Below are 21,741 nucleotides of genomic sequence, written 5' to 3'. Positions count from 1 at the left end.
AGTCCATGGCCTGTCAGGAACTGGGCCGCATAGCAGGAGGTGAGTGGTGAGCAGCGAAGCTTCATCTGAATTTACAGCTACTCCCCATCACTCACATTACTGCCTGAGCTCTGCCTCCTGTCAAATTTGCGACAGCATAATAAATGTAATGCACTTGAATCATCCAGAAAGCATCCCCTCAACCCCTCCCTGTCCACGGAAAAACTGTCTTCCATGAATCAAGTCCCTGCCAAAAAGGTTGGGGACTGCTGTCTGAGACGGTTCCCTCTTCCTTCCCTGTGTTGTAACTTTTGGCAGGACCCAGAAGGCAACTGGGCATCTAGTCCTGTCATCTGTTTCATCATAATCTCTACTCCCACCACCACTGACAGATTGAGAGCACCATCCACAAGCCTGGAGCACCAGTGACTGACTGACTTCAGCAGGGAACAAAGATGACCCAGAGAAGTCAAGTTGACCACAGAGGGGCCAAACTGTACCCCTCCTCCAAGTCTGACTACTGCAATGTGGATGTGCTTTAACAGATGTTCTCTAATATGCAGATATTAGAGAAGAATTGGAGAAGGCAGTGGCACCCCACTCCAGTACTTTTGCCTAGAAAATCCCATGGACGGAGGAGCCTGGTAGGCTTCAGTCCATGGGGTCGCTAGAGTCGGACACGACTGAGCGACTTCCCTTTCACTTTTCCCTTTCATGCATTGGAGAAGGAAATGGCAACCCACTCCAGTGTTCTTGCCTGGAGAATCCCAGGGACGGGGGAGCCTGGTGGGCTGCCATCTATGGGGTCGCACAGAGTCGGACACGACTGAAGTGACTTAGCAGCAGCAGAGAAGAATACGTTATCACTGAACCACCTTGGCTGAGGCAAGAGGGTATTGAAGGTCAGTAAAGTTTAAACCAAGAAACACAAATGCATAGGCTATAGGTCAGGAATATAACTAGCCAGCTCATGCGAAAGGAACTGCTAATCCTCTGAGTTTAACCAGAACCAGTGGGAGAGGAGATGAAGCTGTATTCAGTACTGTGGGAAACACACGCACTGACCACACAGACCATGTGGAATGCCCATAGTATAGACACTGTGCAAAGTCCAGGTGGAAACAAGAGTTTTGCTTGAGTTAAGGATGGAGATGAGTAGAGGGTGACTTCCCTGGTGGCTCAGATGTTAAAGCGTCTGCCTACAACACAGGAGACCTGGGTTCAATCCCTGGGTCAGGTAGATCTCCTGGAGAAGGAAATGGCAACCCATTTCAGTATTCTTCCCTAGAAAATCCCATGGACAGAGGAACCTGGTGGGCTACAGTCCATGGGGTCATAAAGAGTCAGACACAACTGAGCAACTTCATTTTTCTATGAGTAGAAAAGTAGAGGAAAAAGAAAACAAAAACAAAAACATAAGCTTATAGCTAAACCCATGCAAGAAGCTGAGACAAGTTGAGAGATGAGGGGTGAAGTCCATGAGAGTAGAAAACAGTCCTGAGAGGGAAACCCAATTTTGCACTGGATTCAAGAAAGATTGAGGGAAGGAGGAGAAGGGGAAGGCAGAGAATGAGATGGTTTGACAGCATCACTGACTCAAAGGACATGAATTTTAGCCAACTCTGGGATAGGGTGAAGGACAGAGAAACCTGGAGTGCTGCAGCTCATGGGGTCCCAAAGAATCGACAGGACTTAGCAGCTGAACAGCTACAAGTAACAAACTAAGAAATTATCTTTAATTTCTCATTCTGCACCAGCTGTGGAGCTCTGCACCATGATGGAAAACAGCTAAGAGGAACATGCATACTGGATACCATCAAAACCTCAAATGCCAAACTTTCCAATTGCCATCTGCCTTAGCAAACTGTGGGAAAACTAAACAGAATGTGGTCAATGGCAACATAATAATGGAGCTTTCCAAAAGTAATAACTGCCTCAAAAATAAACATTCTGACATCTTCTCAGGGAACTGTTTCTCACAGAGCTAAATTCTCTTTGGAAAATTTTTGAAGAAGCTTGGTTAATAAATTATCAATATATGGAATTATACCTTTGCTCTACAGCAATATTAATAATGCCATTAATAGGACAGTTACTATAGGAGCAGCACTATCATTCCCATTTTATAGATGATACTATTAAAGGAGAGAAGTAAGTCTCTTACTCAAGATCTAAATGAGCTCATCAGGAAGAGGGTGATCAGGATTTGAATTCAAGCCTGCCAGGTTTCAGACTCTGTGCTTTTAACCATCACACAGCCACTATGCATGCCCACAAACCAAAACAGGAATTTGTGCAAATAAATTTAGCAAAGATTCTGCTCTGAAGCTAAAGGGGGTGTCAAGATATTTTGACATTTAATTATAAGTAGTGATCGGGGCTTCACTGAGTGTGCAACAGAGTTGAAATAAAACACAGATGTTGAGATATTCCTTGAACACAACATCTGGGTCACACGATCTAAATTTATGAGCAGGAAACCCCTACTAACTTGTGTAGGGGAAAGAGTTTCACTGCAGCACTAAATAGCCACTGGCCTCAGTGCCTGGAACTGCCATGTGCTGGCAAAAGTCCATTTAGTACCCAACCATTCAGCCAGAATGCTTCAACAACCAGTAACGTGATGTGAATTCTGAACACTCTGGAAACAATTTTGACTGGTGTCAAATCAAACCATAAGGAGCAAAAGCAAATCAAAGAGATCTTTTAAAATGAGACCATTCAATGTCATTTATAGAACAATGAAAGGGCCGTTCAAAATACTTCTTATTTCCATAAAACTGCAAACCAGTCAATGATAAAGATAATAGAAACTATCTAATTTGAACACTATTACTTTACTGCAAATAAGGGAGCTCAGTTGTTTTGAATACCTGCGAATATGGATATGCTTTATAGGAAAAGCATTATCAACATATCTCACAAAAAAAACTTTTTACACAAATGAATTTGTTCTCTACCACTGGGAACAGAAGGAGATTATCTGCTTAGTAATCCTCAAAAGGGACATGGCAATCAACCACTGAGATATAAGAGAATCTGTATCTACAGTTTTATGATCCAATCCTTACTGTGATATTACAAGATGGTTAGATAATTTTTCAGCAGCTTTGTAACGTGAAATGTTTTAACTCAGTTGTGCAGTGCTATGTAAAGGAGGGGATAACACTGTTAGAAACTTAGCAGCCTTTCTCTCTTCAGTTACAAATTGGGGAAAATGGAAATGAAGGATTCAAGCCTGTGCATGCATTTCAATCACAACACAGTCCCTGAGCTGGAACCAAAGCATCCATGCTCCAAATGCTAATCTTATCTATATTCAGGGAATATGTTTTCATGAAAAACATCATAAATTATGAATACTTGTGAGCTAGGAGTTTGTTTTGAAAAAAATAAGGTGAAGGAGCTGTTTAGCTATTCATTTTGTGAAACAAAAAGACAACAGATATTGTTTTGTAGTCTTGAGAAATTAAACACTGGCTAATTAGTCTTCAGTTATACAAACTGTGAATAATAACTCTAATGTTTTATCATGGAGTACATTTTCTTCTTTGAAGCAAAAATAAGCAAAGGAAAAAATTATTTAAAAATAGTCATGGATTTTAGCAATAATGAAAGTAATGAAAGAAATACAGTAAACATTTTGAAAGAGTATAAAATAATGAGATAGTTTACCCAAAATTTTATACACATACCTATATGTATGTGTACACACACACATACACTCTCCTACACACATAAATACATATATAAGTTTACCATTTGACCATTTAGAACAAACACAATGTTGGTAAGTGTACCTAGCATAGGAAAAAAACAGCTAAGAAACAGTAATTATAGAGCAGGCATATAGTTTTATACCCTAAGCACCTCAATCTCTATCCTGCCTTTTAATTCACTGCATAGTCTCGGGGAGACTTCCCTGGTGGCTCAGATGGTAAAGAATCCAGATAGTAAAGACCAGGAGTTCGATTCCTGGGTTGGGAAGATCCCCCAGAGGAGGTCATGGCAACCCACTCCAGTACTGTTGCCTGAAGAATCGCCATAGACAGAGGAGCCTGGAGGGCTACAGTCCATGGGGCTGCAATGATTTGGACATGACTGAGTGACTAAGGACACAGTCTCAGGAAGACACCATCTAGAGCTCAGGAACTGATGTAGTTCACATCTTGGTCTAGGTATGCGTTAGATTAGAACCCTGATTAGTGAGTCTACATAATCACACACATTTCAATATTTAGCCTGTCTCAGCAGTCAATTTCCAATCAATACTCCTTTTTCACAGTTTCATCTTCTCCCTATAAAGAAGACCCTGGTCCCCATTTCTATTTGTCATTCAGGTCTTCCAGAAATCAAATGAATATCTTCCCTTGGCTTTCTTAAAGTTAAGCATGCTATTCTCTTGTCTAGTTTGGAAAAAAATAAGAGCAAATATATATAAAAATATATAGGCTTATAAATTATGTTCATTTAAAATTATGTTTGTGTTTAAAATTATGTTCATTTATACTATAAGCTTCTGGAGGGCTAGCCAGGTTTATGCAATTTGTTTTATCTCAAATGCCGTATCCTACCTCATCATACTTTGTCTACAGTCCTTAAGCATTGTATAGATGCAGGCACTCAGGCCTTTAAATTCAAAATAAGCCTTCCTTCAAATACCACTCTGGCCACTTAATAGCCATGCGAAAGTGAAAGTCACTCAGTCATGTCTGACTGTTTGCCTCCCCATGGACTCTATAGTCCTTGGAATTCTCTAGGCCAGAATACTGGAGTGGGTAGTCTATCCTTTCTCCAGAAGAGGGATAATATTCCTGGGTCGGGAATATTCCCAGGAATCGAACCAGTATCTCCTGCATTGCAGGCGGATTCTTTACCACCTGAGCTATGAAGGAAGCCGTATTCCCAGGAATCGAACCAGTGTCTCCTGCATTGCAGGCGGATTCTTTACCACCTGAGCTATGAAGGAAGCCCTGTAGGTAAACTGCTTTGTCACTCTATCTCTTAGCTTTCTTATTTCTAAAATTTTAAAATGACAGTAAGATATGTCTAAATGATAGTAAATAAGAGCAAGTTTAGGAGATTTTACAGGACATAGCCTGTTCACAAAGGAAGTTAATATTCTTACTACTGTTCTTAAACAATAGTAACATGATGAACAATGTTATGTTTCCTTTGGTGGTGACCTGGTAAGGAAAGATGACTTGCCAGCAGGCCTAGGTTCCAATCTCAGCTTTGCCATTGAGCAGCTCTGTGAGTTTGACAAGTCATCTAAACATTTCAAAATCTATTCACATCCCTTTCTATAAAACAGAATTATCCTCACATAGAAGTTTAACAAATTAAATTAGATCACAGGTACAAACCACACAGGTACACTGTAAGTGCTTAAAAGACACTGACTTTTAACACTGTTTACATTCTTTGTCAAAAGGGCCCTTTCAAAATCCTTGTGGCAGACCCTTTTTCTACATACTACATACTGCATACCGCATCCCCTCCCTCATTCTTCAGATCTTCCACTCAGCAACAGAAAGGAGTTGATTGGTCAAGGGAACGATGATAATGTCATTCTCCCCACCAACTGGTTTAGGGGAGCTCATCTGAAACAATTCTAGCCAATGAGAATTGAGGGAAGTCTGCTGAGTGACATGGGGATTTTCCTTTACTATTAAAATAAGGCCACTCAAATAAGTATGTTGTCTTTTTTCCTAGCTTCAGATTTCATTGTCTAAGAATATTAAACCGTTGCAGCCATATTTCTTCTAGAAAGCCAGGGAAAACCAGCCAAAACTGAAGAGAAACTTGAAATCCAAACCTTCTCCAAACCTTCCTCCAGATAGCTCCTCACATTCTTTAGATGTTTATTTTTAAACCATTTTGAATGTGTTCTCTTCTTTGCCTCTGAAAGCATCCTAAACTCATATAATTTCATTATGAAATTATTTAATAAATCAACCACAAATTGATGACTTACTCAATTATAATTATATTGCTTCACAATAAGAGAAGCCACTGAAAAATATAGCTGATATTTAAATATTAATGTCATATAGTTGCTAATGAATTATACTAACCTGAACAACAGAGCTGCTCTACCTTGCAACCACTCAGACCCCCAATATCTCTAAATCTTGTTGATTCTCTACCTGCACTAATCTTTTCAGTCAATAAAAGATTTACTTTTTCACTAATTGGTCTTTCCTCAGCCACTCAGAAGAAATGGTCAGAAAGAATGACAAAAACTTGAAACTAGAGCAACTGCTAAAGCTTTCTCTCTCCCTTCAGCAATTCCATATTACTTCAAAAGAATCACATTTCAGTCAGTGGAATGAGTAAAGTTTTAGGATCAAATATTAACTAAATTTGAATTTGAAATTCTGTACTTATTAGATGCTACTTCACTTTTATGAAATTCAGCTCCCTCTTTCAGAACTCCTAGATATGCTGTGAATATAAAAATGAGATAACTCATCTGAAAGTACCCTGCAGAGTTACTGACAGATCTTCTTTGGAGAAAGATCCTCTCCTTGACCAAACTCTCGCCAGACTCCCTGAACCCTCAGCTCAATTAGGCCTCACCCTCAAACTATAAAGATCTGAACAAAACACTAATGTAATTTTAAACCACTCAAGGCCACATTCCAAGAATGTCTCTCATCCCCCTTGAAGTGCCTGCCTGAGAAAACTCAAGGCTGCCAAAAGGATTTACTGTTCCTCCCAGCCAACACCTGAAGATGGGACCCCTGTCTCTTAGGCCCTGTAGAAGTGGAACAGGCTTACTTTGATTAGAACCAGTTATTCACAAATCCAGATGGGATTCACAGGGACCAATTTCCATCTTTTTGTGAGTTTCCGCAATTTTTTTACTTCTCTGTCTCTATGGAGCACCCACTCAACACTTCCCTACTCTCTCATTCTCCCTTTAAAACTTCCAGTTACCTTTGTACAAATTAAAGCTGAGTTCAGTTCATACTGGGCTCTTTATCTTATTGAATATAGTAATAAACTCTTCCCAATACAGTATGTTACTGATTAAAATCTGTCCTTACCATATTAATTAGGTCTAGATTTGGTTTTCTCTGACACTTTCTTTATTCAATTAATTCACCAAATACTTACAAATAGAAATTGTTGAGGAAACAATGTTGCCTGTAATCCTTCTGTGTTTTCTTGGGTATCTCCTTCTCCCATCCTATACATGTAACTATGTCAGCCTTTATCCCAGCTCTTCAAAGTCTGAGCCTATCACCCACTTCCCCATTTCCTTTTAGCTGATGAGTTATCCTCCCTGAAACAAAAGGGTGATTGATCTGTATTATTAGTACTACATTTGCTTCCCTTTTTCAGTCAAAGCTCCCTGCATGCATTTCTACTCAGTGGTTAGAATATATTCTGGAATCACAACCAGTAAAAGACACTTCTTAGGACCACTTCATCTCTCCAATCACATTCACAACAAGCAAGTGTTCAGAAAAGCATAGTGGATGGCATAATATGATTTAATAACCTATGTTGAGTTTTCTCCCTAAATTGCAGATCGCATATAATCCCCACAAAAGTGAAATGTATTAGCATGTAGCTTATATTGGGGCTTTGAAATAAAATGACTCACGTAGATAACCAATTAAAATGATTATAAATCATGTGAAATTTGAGAAAGGAAAGTAAAAAAAATAGATGAATTTAAGCAAAAGTAACATCTTTGATTGAAAACTGTTTCAAGCTAGAGACACACACAATAATGGTAACATTAGTGAGTAAATGGCAGACAGACGAATAAAATGATAAAGTGATAAAAATATTCTGGAGTATCTGAATATGTATTTTGTTCTATTAATTTAAATCTTTTTATCACTGAAGTCAGACCTAGAAAACACTATAAAACCATGACAAAACACAGCTACCAGGCAAGAGAAGAATTTGGAGGTTAAATTAGATCTCATTTAAAAAAGAGAAAAAAAAATCTAAATACTTATGAAACAATAAGGTAAAATAGCCCTTATTTTAATTGCCTTTCTATTCATACAGTTCAGAATCGGCTTCCAATAATCATTGATTGAATAATCAACTTTTAATTAACCCCAAGGGATTATCTTGATTTTTCAGGACTTTAAATACTTTGCTCTGTTGACATATCAGACACTTAACTATTGACAATATCTAATTTGTTTAATTATATCGTTATCAATGTATTATATCTCCCTAATTTATTTCTATATACTGAAGACTTTGAAACTCCAAATAGATAACCATGTCCTATCTCTCAGATAAGGCTTCAGAAGAATATATCTCATAGCAAGATTTTAAAGTCTGCTTTATTCCCAGTCTAATTAACTTTCAGTATAAGAGATAAGATCAGGGATAAGGCAGCTCATTCCTGCTATTTAATTCCTCCTGAATTAAATAATCACTGTGTGATGATTATTTTATTGAAATTAATGTATTTATTGAAAGCCTATCACATGCATGGCAATGATATAAACAAACGTTTGAAATAAACACGGGAACAATAGCAATACTTCTCAACAAACCAAAGCATCGTCCAAAGTCAAGGGTAAATATATGTATGTACATATATATACACATATTTATTTTAAAGTACGGCATTTTGTTTTACTTCTGCTTGGTAAAAATATTCATTCAGCATGCATTCACTACGCATCTACTGTGTTCCAGGAATACACATGAATTTACAATAAACTCTCTAATCTAGTACACTGCGTTTAATGGGAAGCCAGCATGGAGAGACATTCTTGTCCTTATGGAGTTCACTTGCAAGGTCATAGTGAAGTTTGGCATGCAGAAATCAGATACAATACCAGAGCGTCTTGTACTTCGACTAGTATGTAGGAGGCAACTGACATGTATCTGACGAAAGAAAGATGTCTCTGGGGATGAGATGCTTGAGTTGAGTCTTGAAGAAAAATAATAGTAACTGTCCACAGAAAGACAGACAAATATGTAAAATACATGGCCTGTGTACACACAGGGACCAAACTGGCAATTCCAGGAATGGTGTTAGAGTGATGTGCCCACTAACAAGCAATGGAGCTGAGAGAATAGGGTTGTGTAAACAAACAAAAGGCAAAACTCTCAACAATTCTAAGTCAGAAACTTCCAAATAATTCAACTGAAAGGTAGACCTCTAATTAAAATTAACAGCATGGATCCCATAAACACAGTCCAAAAGCAACTAAGCAGCACAGCAGCATAAAACATGTACTAAGTTATTTTCGAGAATTGCTGCGTATATGTCAGTAAAACACACTCAGATAAAAACAGACATCATAATAGAAAAATGTGCTATTCTAGAGTAAAATATTTATATCAAGTCCTGGTCTTACCATGTCTTAAGTATTTCTTCAAGGATGAGCAGTTTTACTTCTCTGAGGCTCATTTGCTTTCTTTCTAATCAGAAATAGTACCTCCTTTCAGGATAATTGAGGTACTTTAAATAGATAATTTTAGTTGACAGAAAAAGTTTTTGTCAACTACTCTGCCTCAATACTTACATACATTTTGAAATATTAAATTTTATAATACAATTGTTTGATAATTAAAACATTGGTATGAAGCATTATATATAATGTAAAGAACCATGTAGGGTGAAGTCAGTTATTCTATGATAACAAAGTGAACAAGCTTTAAAATGTGTTCAGCTTCAGCTGGTTTTAGAAATCTATAAGTGATTTATCTAAGTAAATACAGCTAAAAAATCAGAAACATGTCAATATCACGGATCAGTACTTAGATAAAGAATAGGTACATATGTTATATATTAATTGAAATCTGTGTATAGACTTTCTCTCCTGAATGACCCAAAGTTGCTGCTATAATATAAAAGTACAACTTCTCAGCTGAGGCAATGCTGAACATTTTTGATGGGCCAAAAATAATAAACAGAGAGATAAATTAAATGGGACAATAAATATAATCAGAAAGCCTCATAATGAGTAGAAAACTGGTTGAGAGTAGACAAGTTATGCCAACAGAAACCCTGTCCAGAAGCCCACTCATTAGTACTTAGAACAAAGCACAATGCTTTTCTTAAATTGGGACCTATTCTATTCTATGATAATATAGGTCTTAGCCATACTCACTGGTTTCTTTTACAAGTTTTGACATCTGTTTCTATTACACCATATCTGCATCCTTGAAAAATGCTGGTGTCTGCAAAATTGTGCAGTAAAAATATCAGGGCTTATGGAAAAAGACAGGATTGGAGGTCAGAGAATGTGAAACCTTCGGAAATTTAAAACCAAGCACTAACAAAAACTATAACAATCTTCACCAAAAAAAAAAAAAAAAACCCAGCACAGTTAAATCTCTACTAGTAGTTTGCATCTTCTTTCAAGATATAAGCCTAAAGGGCACTAACTTTAAAACGAACACTATGATCCAGTATATATCCTCTAAAAAATAAGGCAACAAACAAGTCATTTTATCATAGAGGAAAGTGATTTACCAGTTTCTCCAAAGGCACTCTCAGTGATGCCAGATATATAATGTTGTAGAAATCAAGATGGTTCTTAAAGTCACTAAGAAACTAACACTTGTGCTAAAGAAAGGCACCTGAGTTGACTTTTCACATTTATCTTAATACTCCAGAGATTGCTAAGGCTCTCTATTCAATTGTGACAAAGCTTGCTTTTGGTTACTTAAAAATTAATCACCTGAAGAAATCATATGTGGATCAACACAATTCCTATCATCCTCATATTTACTAGTTGTGAATGAACTAATACGCATCAAAGAAACACACACTAATGCAGAAAGGAATTACATTTTACCTTAAATGCATTTGATGCTCTTGGCTATAAAGTTGTGTGTTATCAGAACACACGTAAGAGCTCTAGGCAAATCAGACACTTTCAATCTCAAACATCATCTATCAAGTGTGGTTTTATCAGGATTAAATCAGATAATGAGTGAAAATGCCCAGTACAGTTCCCTGGCATAGAGCAGACGTTAAAAAATATTAGTTCCCTTGGATACTAACAGAAAAATATTCAACGCTCATAGAGAGTTGAACATAGTTCGATACCAAATTTCTTTTCTTGTTTTAGTTTAGGTTTCAGGTTTCTTTCTTTCTTTATTTATTTTTTCTTCTTATTTTGTCAAGTTTTGTTTTGTTTGCCTGGAACAATACTTTTAAAAAACATGGATAAAACACAGAAAATTAAGAGTATATAAGAAAAGCAAATCTGACCCACATGCTTTTGAAATTTCATCTAAAATTTCAGGCAAACTTAATAATCCTCGAGTATAAATAGTGATGAAGAAAGACATAAAGACAGGAGTTAAATGAAGGCAGAGAAAGATGCTGAAGAAATAATAAAGATTAGCAGTACATCTTTCACAATTTAATACTGACATTTCTATCTAGATGTTCCATGGAATACTCAACTTAACATATAATTAAAAAAAAAAAGTGGGTTACCCAGAAAGGAAACTCCAAAATGAACGTTTTGGCAAACCCAATACAAAGAAGTAAGAAAAACCGTTGCCCGATATCAGCAGTTTTCTTTACTTACTTAACCTATTTCTGTTAAGATATAACCATTCTTTCTGTCAAACAGGCTTAAAACTTCAGGGGTCACATTCCTTCCAGTTCCCCAAATCTAATGTGTTATTAAGATCCATTAATTCTTCCACAGAAACATTGTGTCCTGTCCATTCACTCCTTTTTCATTTCCCTCTAGTCCACACCACACGTGGCAAGTGGACTTAAAGCAAAATTTAACTCCGTGTTATTTTCCTGCCCAAACAATGCTTGAAATTCAGTTCAGTTCAGTCGCTCAGTCATGTCCAACTCTTTGCAATCTCATGAACCGCAGCACACTAGGCCTTCCTGTCCATCACCAACTCCCGGAGTCCACCCAAATTCACGTCCATGAGTCTGTGATGCCATCCAACCGTCTCATCCTCTGTCGTCCCCTTCTCCTCCTGCCCTCAATCTTTCCCAGCGTCAGGGTCTTTTCCAATGAGTCAGCTCTTTGCATCAGGAGGCCTAAGTATTGGAGTTTCAGCTTCAGCATCAGTCCTTCCAATGAACACCCAGGACTCATCTCCTTTAGGATGGACTGGTTGGATCTCCTTGCAGTCCAAGGGACTCTCAAGAGTCTTCTCGAACACCACAGTTCAAAAGCATCAATTCTTCAGCACTCAGCTTTCTTTACAGTCCAACTCTCACATCCATATATGACTACTGGAAAAACCATAGCCTTGACTAGACAGACCTTTGTTGACAAAATAATGTCTCTGCTTTTGAATATGCTATCTAGTTTGGTCATAACTTTCCTTCCAAGGAGTAAGCGTCTTTTAATTTCATGGCTGCAGTCACCATCTGCAGTGATTTTGGAGCCCCCCAAAATAAAGTCAGCCACTGTTTCCCCATCTATTTGCCATGAAGTGATAGGACCAGAGGCCATGATCTTAGTTTTCTGCATGTTGAGTTTTAGTGAAACTCAGCTTTGCCGCAAGGCTTGACTGCCTCCCAGTCTCTCCAATATTTCCATAATTGAGGCCAACAACTCACCTTTCTAAATCCTTAATTTGTATTATTTCTTAATTAACTAAATTGGATTATTTCTGTCCTCTGAACATTTACCTCCTTCCCTACAACTTATTCTGCTTGTATTATTTTCTCTATTTAGTCTCACTGTGTTGAGGTCCTCTCTGCTTTAGTGAGCAACAACGTGTTGTCCCAGGAAAGAGGCCAATCTTACACATGTACTGATTTCAAACCTTTGTCTCCTAGCAGTGCAGTCTTAGCTCCTTCAACTTCCACATCTCACAGACTTCAACTGACAAAGGGGAGTAAGATATGATAATAATTACAAGACTGCTGTATATATTAAGCCAGGTAGTACATATAGAGTGCATACAACTGAGCCAGGCAGTTAACAAACAATGAACAAGTTTTAGGTCTTTCGAGATGCTGAATTCCTAAGGACTTATTTAAATCATTTAATTTTTAACTAATTATATGATGAAAGTGGAAGTTGCTTGGCTGTGTCTGACTATTTGTGGCCCCATGGACTATACAGAACATGGAATTCTCCAGGCCGGAATACTGGAGTGGGTAGCCTTTCCCTCCTCCAGGAGATCTTCCCAACCCAGGGATCAAATCCAGGTCTTCTGCATTGCAGGTGGATTCTTTACCAGCTGAGCTACAAGGGAAGCCAATTATACTGGAGTGGGTAGCCTATCCCTTCTCCAGAGGATCTTCCCAACCTAGGAATTGAACCCAAGTCTCCTGCATTACAGTCAGATTTTTTACCAAATGAGCTATCAGGGAAGCCAATTATATGATATCTTTGTTCATTAGTTGAACACTTTATTAATCTCTCATATGTGGATTTGGGTTCTTAAATTCATTTGTCTATTATCTTCTCAACTATGAATCTTAAATTCCAAGCACCTTCCTCCCTCCAACACACCAAATTTTCATTTTCAAACAAATGCATCAAATACATTAAAAAAAATAGGCACTGAACTAGAAGTGAGAAAATTTTAATCCTAATTTCATACTAACTAAAATTTATATAGGAAAACCAGGTAGTTGCTCTCAATTTCTTCATCCATAAGGTAAACACTTCCTTGGATTCTTGACGGTCTTGAGTTACAAGGTAATTGAAAGCACTTTGAATAAGTGATTTTCAATGTTATAAAATGCTGAGGTTATCCACATTGTATGGCCTCAACAAGTATTTGATATTTGATTTACTGACAAAATGGCACATAATTTAAGTATTTACTTTGAGGTGAAGAACCATTAGATAATGTTTTTTTAATATATGCAAAGTTTGGTGTTTGGAGAACTGAAGTGAGAATTTACAGACCAGAACTCTAGTCATTAATCCCTTTATTTTTCTATTTGACCTTTAGCAAGTCACATCGTAATTACACGCCACTGAAGACTCTTTGACTAATTCCAGCCTGGTGTTGGTCCATATAAGGGGTTCATGATACAAAAAAGAAACACATTCCTCAAAACGATTCCCTGCCCCCTGCTGGAAATATATATTCCATCACTATGACTACGAGTAGTGCCCCCTAGAGTTGTTCATCACACAATCTATATAATCACTCCCAGGAATTCTGCCCAATGTCTGAGACATGTAATCACTGACTGATGAATAAGTCACTCTCATTAATGAATTAGATTATCTCAGCCCCCTCAATATTTTTCTCCAATCACAGAGCAGCTTATGATGCTATTTTAAATTAATAAACGAACTGTTTTTAAGTCATAGGCAGGTTTATATGTATGCCTATTATTTAAAAAATATACGTAATGTCTAGCATAGTAGGATTGACATTTTACAACAGGTCTACACATATGTGTTATCACAACTGCTCCTCTTAACAGTACAGCAAGGTCAACTAGGCAGATATTTTTATATCAGATTTTCAAACAGGCAAATAACGGCTCTGAGAGAGTAAGCTGCTTCTTCAGTCAAGAGGCCCTCAGTGTTCTAGGTCTTCTGCTTCCAAGTCAAGTGTTTGTTCTCCTTCTCCACTCTTTTTAAAAAACAAATTGGAACCAAGACAATTTTCATCAATTGTCCTAAGATTCTCCCAAGGTTAATCTGTTGATTGTTATGACTATAGTGAAGTGAAGTCAGTCGTGTCTGACTCTTTGCAACCCCATGGACTGTAGCCCACCAGGCTTCTTGGTCCATGGGATTTTCCAGGCATGAATACTGGAGTGGGTTGTCATTCCCTTCTCCAGGGCATCTTCCTGACCCAGGGATTGAACCCAGGTCTCCCGCATTGTAAGCAGATACTTTACCGTCTGAGCTACCAGGGAAGCCTGTTATGATTATAAATACTCTCAAAACTCCCCCTTCTGCCTCTTACTTATTTAAATTCAGGCAAGTTTATTTCATTAGATCACTGTTCTTGTTGTTCAGTCCCTAAGTCATATCCAACTCTTTGTGACCCCCTGGGCTGCAGCATGCCAGGCTCCTCTGTCCTCTACTATCTAATGGAGTTTGTTCAAATTCATGTCCATCGAGTCAGTGATGCTATCTAGCTTCCTCTGCTGCCCCTTTCTCCTATTAGATCATAGCTTTCTAAAATATTTCCCAATGTTTGATGAATTGTTAGTGGCACAAGTGAGTATGCGAAACTAGGGAGTGTGTTGAAAACCATTTGAGATGAGCACTATTGTTATAATTGTAAATAGTTCAAAGTTATTAAAATATTTAAGAGAGTGCCATACATAAGCACTTTTATTTGCTGAACAATTAAAGATACCTCAGTTCTGTGAAACTCAGGAATATTACACTTAATAACAGCACGGGTTGCATCTTAAAGTGTTCTCATATCATGTAATTTGGAACATTAAAACTAAAATCTGTTAAATAGGCCTATCTTCAGTATAACTGGGATAGTATAAAGGGCACAGGAAATTTAGACTCTTAAGTCAATAAAATTTGAAAAAAAACAACTATATTCGCTTATAAGAATATTAAAATTATTAAATTTGCATCCACCAACTCCTAGAGGATTATTTTTATTTTGGACGTAAAAAAAAAAAAAAGAAAAAAGAAAAGGCAATTCAAAGTACTTTTCCATGTACACTGTTGTGAGAGATGACCCTCAAAACAGAAGAATTAAAGTCATTTCCCGAATGTCAAAAGCCAGAGGAAGCAGCAAGACTAGTTCCAGGGTCTTCAGAGTGACAACCGTTTGCATTCTCACATCTCCCTCTCAAGGAAACAGGCAAAAACAAACCACACTGTTAGCCTGGTACTGAACACTTTCTATATCTCATTTCTCAGTCTCAGTACGAACAAGTCCCATGTTTGCAAACAGGCCATTTTATGTATGAAATTATCTGAAGTTTGAGTTTCTTCTTGGGCTGTATGAGGTTCTTCCGTCCCCTTAATTGCTTCTCTGAGAGGGCATTACTTCTGAGAGACCATTAGCCCTGAGTGTCATTGAACAGATTCATGAACACTCAGGACCCACCAACTTCCCTTCCAGTTCTCTGGGCGCCACAATTCATCACTGGACACTAAAGTGACCAAATGTTCCGCTGAACTCCTTTGATATAAAGCAGAGAAAGAAATCCTGTGGTTTATTCATTGAGGATAAGGATATTAATTTACATAGCCTATCTTCTCTACAAGCAAATGAACGTGGAGTTGATTCAACTGAAATCGTACAAAGAAAAGCTGACATCTAAGCATTAGAGCCAGGTAGGTAAGACAGGCTGTCTGCTTAACAGCCCCCACAGAAGACAGGTTTGTGGAGACCTTCCTGTAGACCTGAAACCAGTAGTCACCCACATACCTACACCTCTCTAATGAACAATGACTTACCAGCACTTCATCAGAAAGCACAATTGTAAGCAGATGCCTGTAAGTTCAACTAACTAACTGGACAATTCACCCTCCTCTCCCCAATGATTTTGGCTTAGGTGAGTGTCCTAGGTATATATCTTGTACTGGATGACAAGAGAGATCCAGTTGAACAGACACCTCTGTTCTTGCTTAATAATTTCGAACAACAGTGCTTCTAATGTATGTATGCGAACAGTCAGTCATAGATGATTATTAATTGCACTTGGGTAATTTTTAAAAGAAGAAAATTGTTTTAAAAATTTAAAGTTTCAGGAAAGCAGCCCTTACATGTAAATACAAATTTACATGGATCCAAACAGCACACGCACTGTGAATCACAGGCTCAAGTTATCATTTGAGACTTAATGATGACAGAAGCTGTGACCAAGTTCTAAATACAAAGGAAAAATAACTGCAGAAGTTAGAGCTATGGAATAGTTGTTTCATTGACAATGAAATCCAGACTCAACAATTAAATCCCAACTGCACTTCATTGGATATGAATCTTGCAGCGAGAAGGAGAGGCTTTTAAAGGAGCACTTCTGCTACAATAAAAAAGCCTCTCACTACAGTAGAACAATAACCTTGTGTTGAAAGTTAGAAGCAGAACTATTAGGCCTTGTTAGCTAATTATGGTATTGGCATCCACTTAAGTTAGTCAGTTTTTCACTTCTGTCATTTTCTCCTATTCCACGGCCGCAGTTCAAAACGTTTTGACTACTTAAAAGGGAATACATCATCATTGCCTTTCTCCAGTCTAACTGCACACCACTTTCCAAAGCGATAGCTTCAATCATGCTTCATAAAACCTCCTGCAAGTATATTGTTGGAAACATAAATCAGCAAGCTGTGATTTTAGTATTTCCAAGGCAAGCCCAAGGATCACTGACTGGTGGCTTTTCTATGGCCCCGTTTACAAAAGAATAAACAAAAGTATGAGTTACGCTAGATGCATTATTTTTTTCCAAACTGCTCCCTGTAGTGCTTCTGATACTTGCTACTGCATCCTTAATTGGAGAACAAAACACTAGCAGAGAGGAACTGGACTCCAGGATCAGGATTGCCGTTTCCAAGCATCTCTGACTTCATTAGGACACATGGTACAGAAGTACCACATGTTCTGTTTCACAAAAGCTTGGGCTCTCTGCTATGCATGCATCTATACCTCTGTAAGTGCCATGCATTTTTAAATTGTACTAGATAGAGAGATCTTGAGAACGACGCTCTCTCCCTTCCCTGTTACATTACAGTGAATATGGGCTCCCTGTGAGGCATGCTTCAGTCTCCAAGCCCCTCTTTATAATCACCCTGCCTTCTGAACTCTAAATTGGTGAATCACAATTTCAAATATGTGTTACATACACAGACCCAAATTATATGTGTCTGTGTGTACTATTTAAACATTCCCAGATTTCTTTTTTATCCCCCAAATTCCAACACACTTAATGTCTATGACAGTAAATTCAAAGACTCCACAACTGACACATTTTTTTCTTTTTCTTCTCCAAATCAGTCACAATATAATCTTAAGTCTGCACAAACTTGCCTTCCACGATGTCCTCATTTTGCCCACAGTGTCTACATTTGGTTAATTGCAGTGGTATTTTAACTGCAATTTTGGGGGACTGCTTCTCAGTATTCAGAAATACCTGTCTATATTACAAATGAACAGTTAAACATAACCAGCAGCTCTCCAACAATTAAAGCAGCGTATCTGTAGGGCAGAGTGTGTATATTGATCATTGCTATTAAAATGATTCAATTAAGTGGCTGGTCTAATATTAGCTTCAGATTGACAAAACTGCAATTTTGCTACGACTGGAATTTTGCATACTCTATTCTTTTAAGAGAAAATGAGCAGCCTCTTAGCAAGTCACTTTACAAACTAAAACAGTGTTTGCGTTCTAATTTCTGAACATAAAAATCTGTATCCAATCGCGTTTCATCAGCGACTAACACTATAGATTTAGGGAGGAGAAGGGCAGAGAAAGGAAGGTTTCATATCCAAAATGTCAAGCCCGGCTGAAGAATGATAGAAGGACCTAGGGAGTGTGGAAGAACAGACCCACCTTAAAATGGAGTTCTACCACCCCCTGCTGGACCAAATGAAAAACACAGAAGAGGCTAAAAAGCTTAGAACTGAATACAGTGGAGATATTTTAACTTGTGCTGTAATTTATTTTTTTCTCAAAAAAAAAATCATGCTACAGTAATAACATTCTCTGCTATTATTACACATCAGAAAATCACTGCTATACACACACACACACACACATATATATATATATATATATATATATTTTTTTTTTTTTGGAAGACTTCCACATATGCATGTTTTAGCATTTTGGGTCCCCAATTTAAATGCCCAAACTTGTCTGGACTATTGAAAATGCCTCCATTTATTATAAATATATTTTACGTGAACGTAAACTAAACAATGCAAATGCACATCTATCTCTATAAACAGAGGTAGCTTCCCCAAATTCTCTCAGGTTATTCTAGTAAGCTATTTCTGTTTTTTTCTAAACAGATAAAAATCCCACCAGTTCCCCACAAGCTAAACATCCCTCACAGGTGTAATTACAATCTGATGGCATAAAAAATGTCAACCTTGCTGTATTAACAAGGGGTGGGGGGGTGTGCTGAAAACGAATGACTGCAACACATTCCTAGTTTTATCCATCTGCTTTCTTACACACATCCATGGCCCCTCTCTCAGTTCTCAACAGAAATAAACCATCATCGTTCACTTCTGTCAGAAACTGGGGGTCTTGGGCAAGGGAATTAAAAAAAAAAAAAGTCTCTAAGAACTGAATTTCCTGCACACAACAGAAATATTTCCCAACGAGTTTAATGCTGATAGTTTTTGCTTCTTCTTTAAAACATCATCGTTCCCTTGCCTTTCGCAACCTCAGACATTTAACTGGTAACACATGCCAACCTACTCATCCAATTTTTTTGATAATGAAAATCAAAGAAAGCCAAGATCCCAGAGAAAGATACAGTTTTCCTCAACCTCCGGCTCACTGATGCCCATCTCCCAGCCTGTATTTTCTTCTTCAAGGGTCTCCACAGACCAGACATCACTGGGGGAAACAATAACAACAACAATAACTATAACTTTAGTCCCGTCATTTAATTCTTCCTGGAGCTCCTTCTGGCTCTCCAGGTTGGGTAGAAGGGGGAGGGAAAGTAAACGCAAGAAAAGCACCGCACTCCTACCTTGCCCGCTACTGACAAGCAACCCGAGCAGGTAGAAGGAGAGGAGGAGGCTCATGTTCAGGACGTGACACCGGTGGACAGTTCCAAAGTTATTAAGTCCAGCCCCGGAGAGAGAACCTTCCGCTGTCACGGCCGCCTCTGCTAGAGCCGCCGCCGCTCCGGGGGTGCCCCAGCCGCCCGCAGCCCGCGCGCTCCTCCTTGCAAAGTGACTGCAAGCTCCGCTCCCTGCCGCACTATATCCAGGCGGCGGCGGCGGCACCAGCACCAGCAGCACCAGCAGCAGCGGCCGCCGCGGCGGCAGCAGAGCCGGGCGGGGAGGGAGGCGGGGGCGGGGGCGCGGGGAGGGGCGGGGAGGGGAGGGGCGGCCGAGGCGTATCCCTCCGCGCCGCACGGCGACCGACCGTCGGCCGGGAGGCGCGCGGCCCCCTGGATTCGTCCGCAGTCGAGCTCGCAGCCGCGAGTTCGGTTCCCGGGGCCTCCGGCTACCCCGGGTCGCCGCGATCCGGCTGGCACGAGTGCGTCCGCACGCCCAGCCTGAAGGCGATCCTCAGGGGGACTGACGGCCCTGGGCCAAGGGAGGGAGGGCAGCCTGGCGCCCTCGCCCCAACGTAGGCAGGTGGGCGGAAGCCAACCCTGGAACCCGTGCTGATGCTGCCGACGGTTGCCCGGCCCCGCGCGCGCTTCTAGCGCGTCAGGGCTCCGTGAGAGCCGCACAGCTAGGGGTGGACAGTGGATTCTGCAGCTCGCATTCCTTCAAGGGCGTGGGGGGGGGGGGCGGGCGGTGGTGATATCCCTCTCCCACGCCCTCTCTCTCGCAAACCTTCTGCAGGCTGCCCGCTTCCCACGCTTTCCACACTCTGCCGGAGCAGAGGGAAAGGAGCCGTCCTCTGGGGGTCTACACCGCATGTCTCCTAGGGCTCGAGAGGGTAGGCTAAGCGGAAAGATGTGCACAGTGTCTGTTACCCACGTCGGCCCACTGCTGTCGACAGCAGATACCTTAAAGGAGAGAGATTGGGGAGGGGATGAGATATGAGAGGGGCTGCGTTCAACTGGGCTATCAGGGTTTCCTGCGTCCTTGGAGAAGTCCAAAGTCTCCTCTGGACACACTCGGCGGGCTCTGCCCTCGGTCGCCGGCGCACAGCGCTGGCGAGGTCCCCGAGAGGCTGGAGATGCGGGAGGTGCTGGAAACGCACACAGATGAGTTGCGCGGGGATCTTGCGCCCGGTCACCCCCTACCATACGCACACCTGCGTGTGCCCGACTTTAAATTGAAGTGATGGAGTCGTGGCCAGCGACCACAGCTAGCGCTCCTCTCCCGAATGTTGGGATAGATCATTCTTTCTGTTGGAAAAGTAGGGATCCTTGTCTCTGCTGGAAAAAATAGGAAAAGGTATGCAAGTTTGATAGCAGACCTGAAGCAAGAGATGCAGAAGGCAGCATACCTGGCCTCGGGGCCCTTGTCCGGTCAGAGCAACCAGCTGGAACTGACAATGGATTCTGCAGTCTGTACATTACGGTGCTCAGCCTCACCCCTGACCCAGAGAGGCCCTTGGCTGTTTCTTTATCAGCGAGGACATGGAAATAGAAGGGGTTAGAAATATTGTCGAGTTCAGAATCCAGCCACCCCCACCCCCGGCAGGATACTAAAATGGAGCTGTCATTGCTTGGAGAAAGGCAAGGGTAAGAGTGGAAACAAGCTATTAATAACATTGGTAGGAGAGAACTCGTCCACAGCTGGTGTTCCCCAAGCAGATCACTGTAACACAGTTTTCACGTGGAGGGTTCACTTACTTGGTATCCTGGGACTGGGGTTACTGCAAAGGATGGAGGAGGGTCAGAGACTCCTGTCCACACAGACGACGGTGGACTTTCTAACCCAAGGCCCTCTCAGCACCTCACAGCCTGAGAACCTCTTCTTCCATCGCGGTAATATTTAGGACAATATATTTAGAAAGTTATTTTACCAAGGTTCCCTTCGCTCAGTTTTTTCCTCGTTCTGGGAAGCGCCAACTGTACTTGAGTAAGCTCATAGTCAGTTCTTTGCAGGAAAGGGTGGAAACAGCACATTTATAGGTGTGAAAGACAGACGATGCCTTTATTTCACCAGTTCTTGATTTCTCTAGGGAATAAAAAATGCTACACACACACACACACGGTCACACCCACACACAAAGTCACAGAA

General features: G+C 40.0%; 1 protein-coding gene across 2 annotated transcripts in view; it reads right to left on the bottom strand.

The window, feature by feature from the left end:
• Window positions 1-20,237, bottom strand: part of NCAM2 (neural cell adhesion molecule 2) — a 559,186-nt gene extending 538,949 nt beyond the window's left edge. Inside the window, exon 1 of one of the 2 annotated variants that reach the window (XM_086322171.1) lies at window positions 19,560-20,237. In XM_086322171.1, the coding sequence (XP_086178297.1) occupies window positions 19,560-19,614 (55 nt within the window). In that variant the 5' untranslated portion in view covers window positions 19,615-20,237. The remainder of the gene's footprint in view (window positions 1-19,559) is intronic. The other variant, XM_086322181.1, reaches the window with a different exon arrangement.
• Window positions 20,238-21,741: the final 1,504 nt, after the last annotated feature.

The sequence above is a fragment of the Bos grunniens genome, chromosome 1 (genome assembly GCF_055505025.1).
Source record: "Bos grunniens cultivar Pamir isolate PY7600 chromosome 1, Bosgru_T2T1.0, whole genome shotgun sequence".
NCBI classification, from domain to species: Eukaryota; Metazoa; Chordata; class Mammalia; order Artiodactyla; family Bovidae; genus Bos; species Bos grunniens.
Note: the sequence above shows the minus strand (reverse complement) of the source record. Positions and strands in the feature narration are given on the sequence as shown.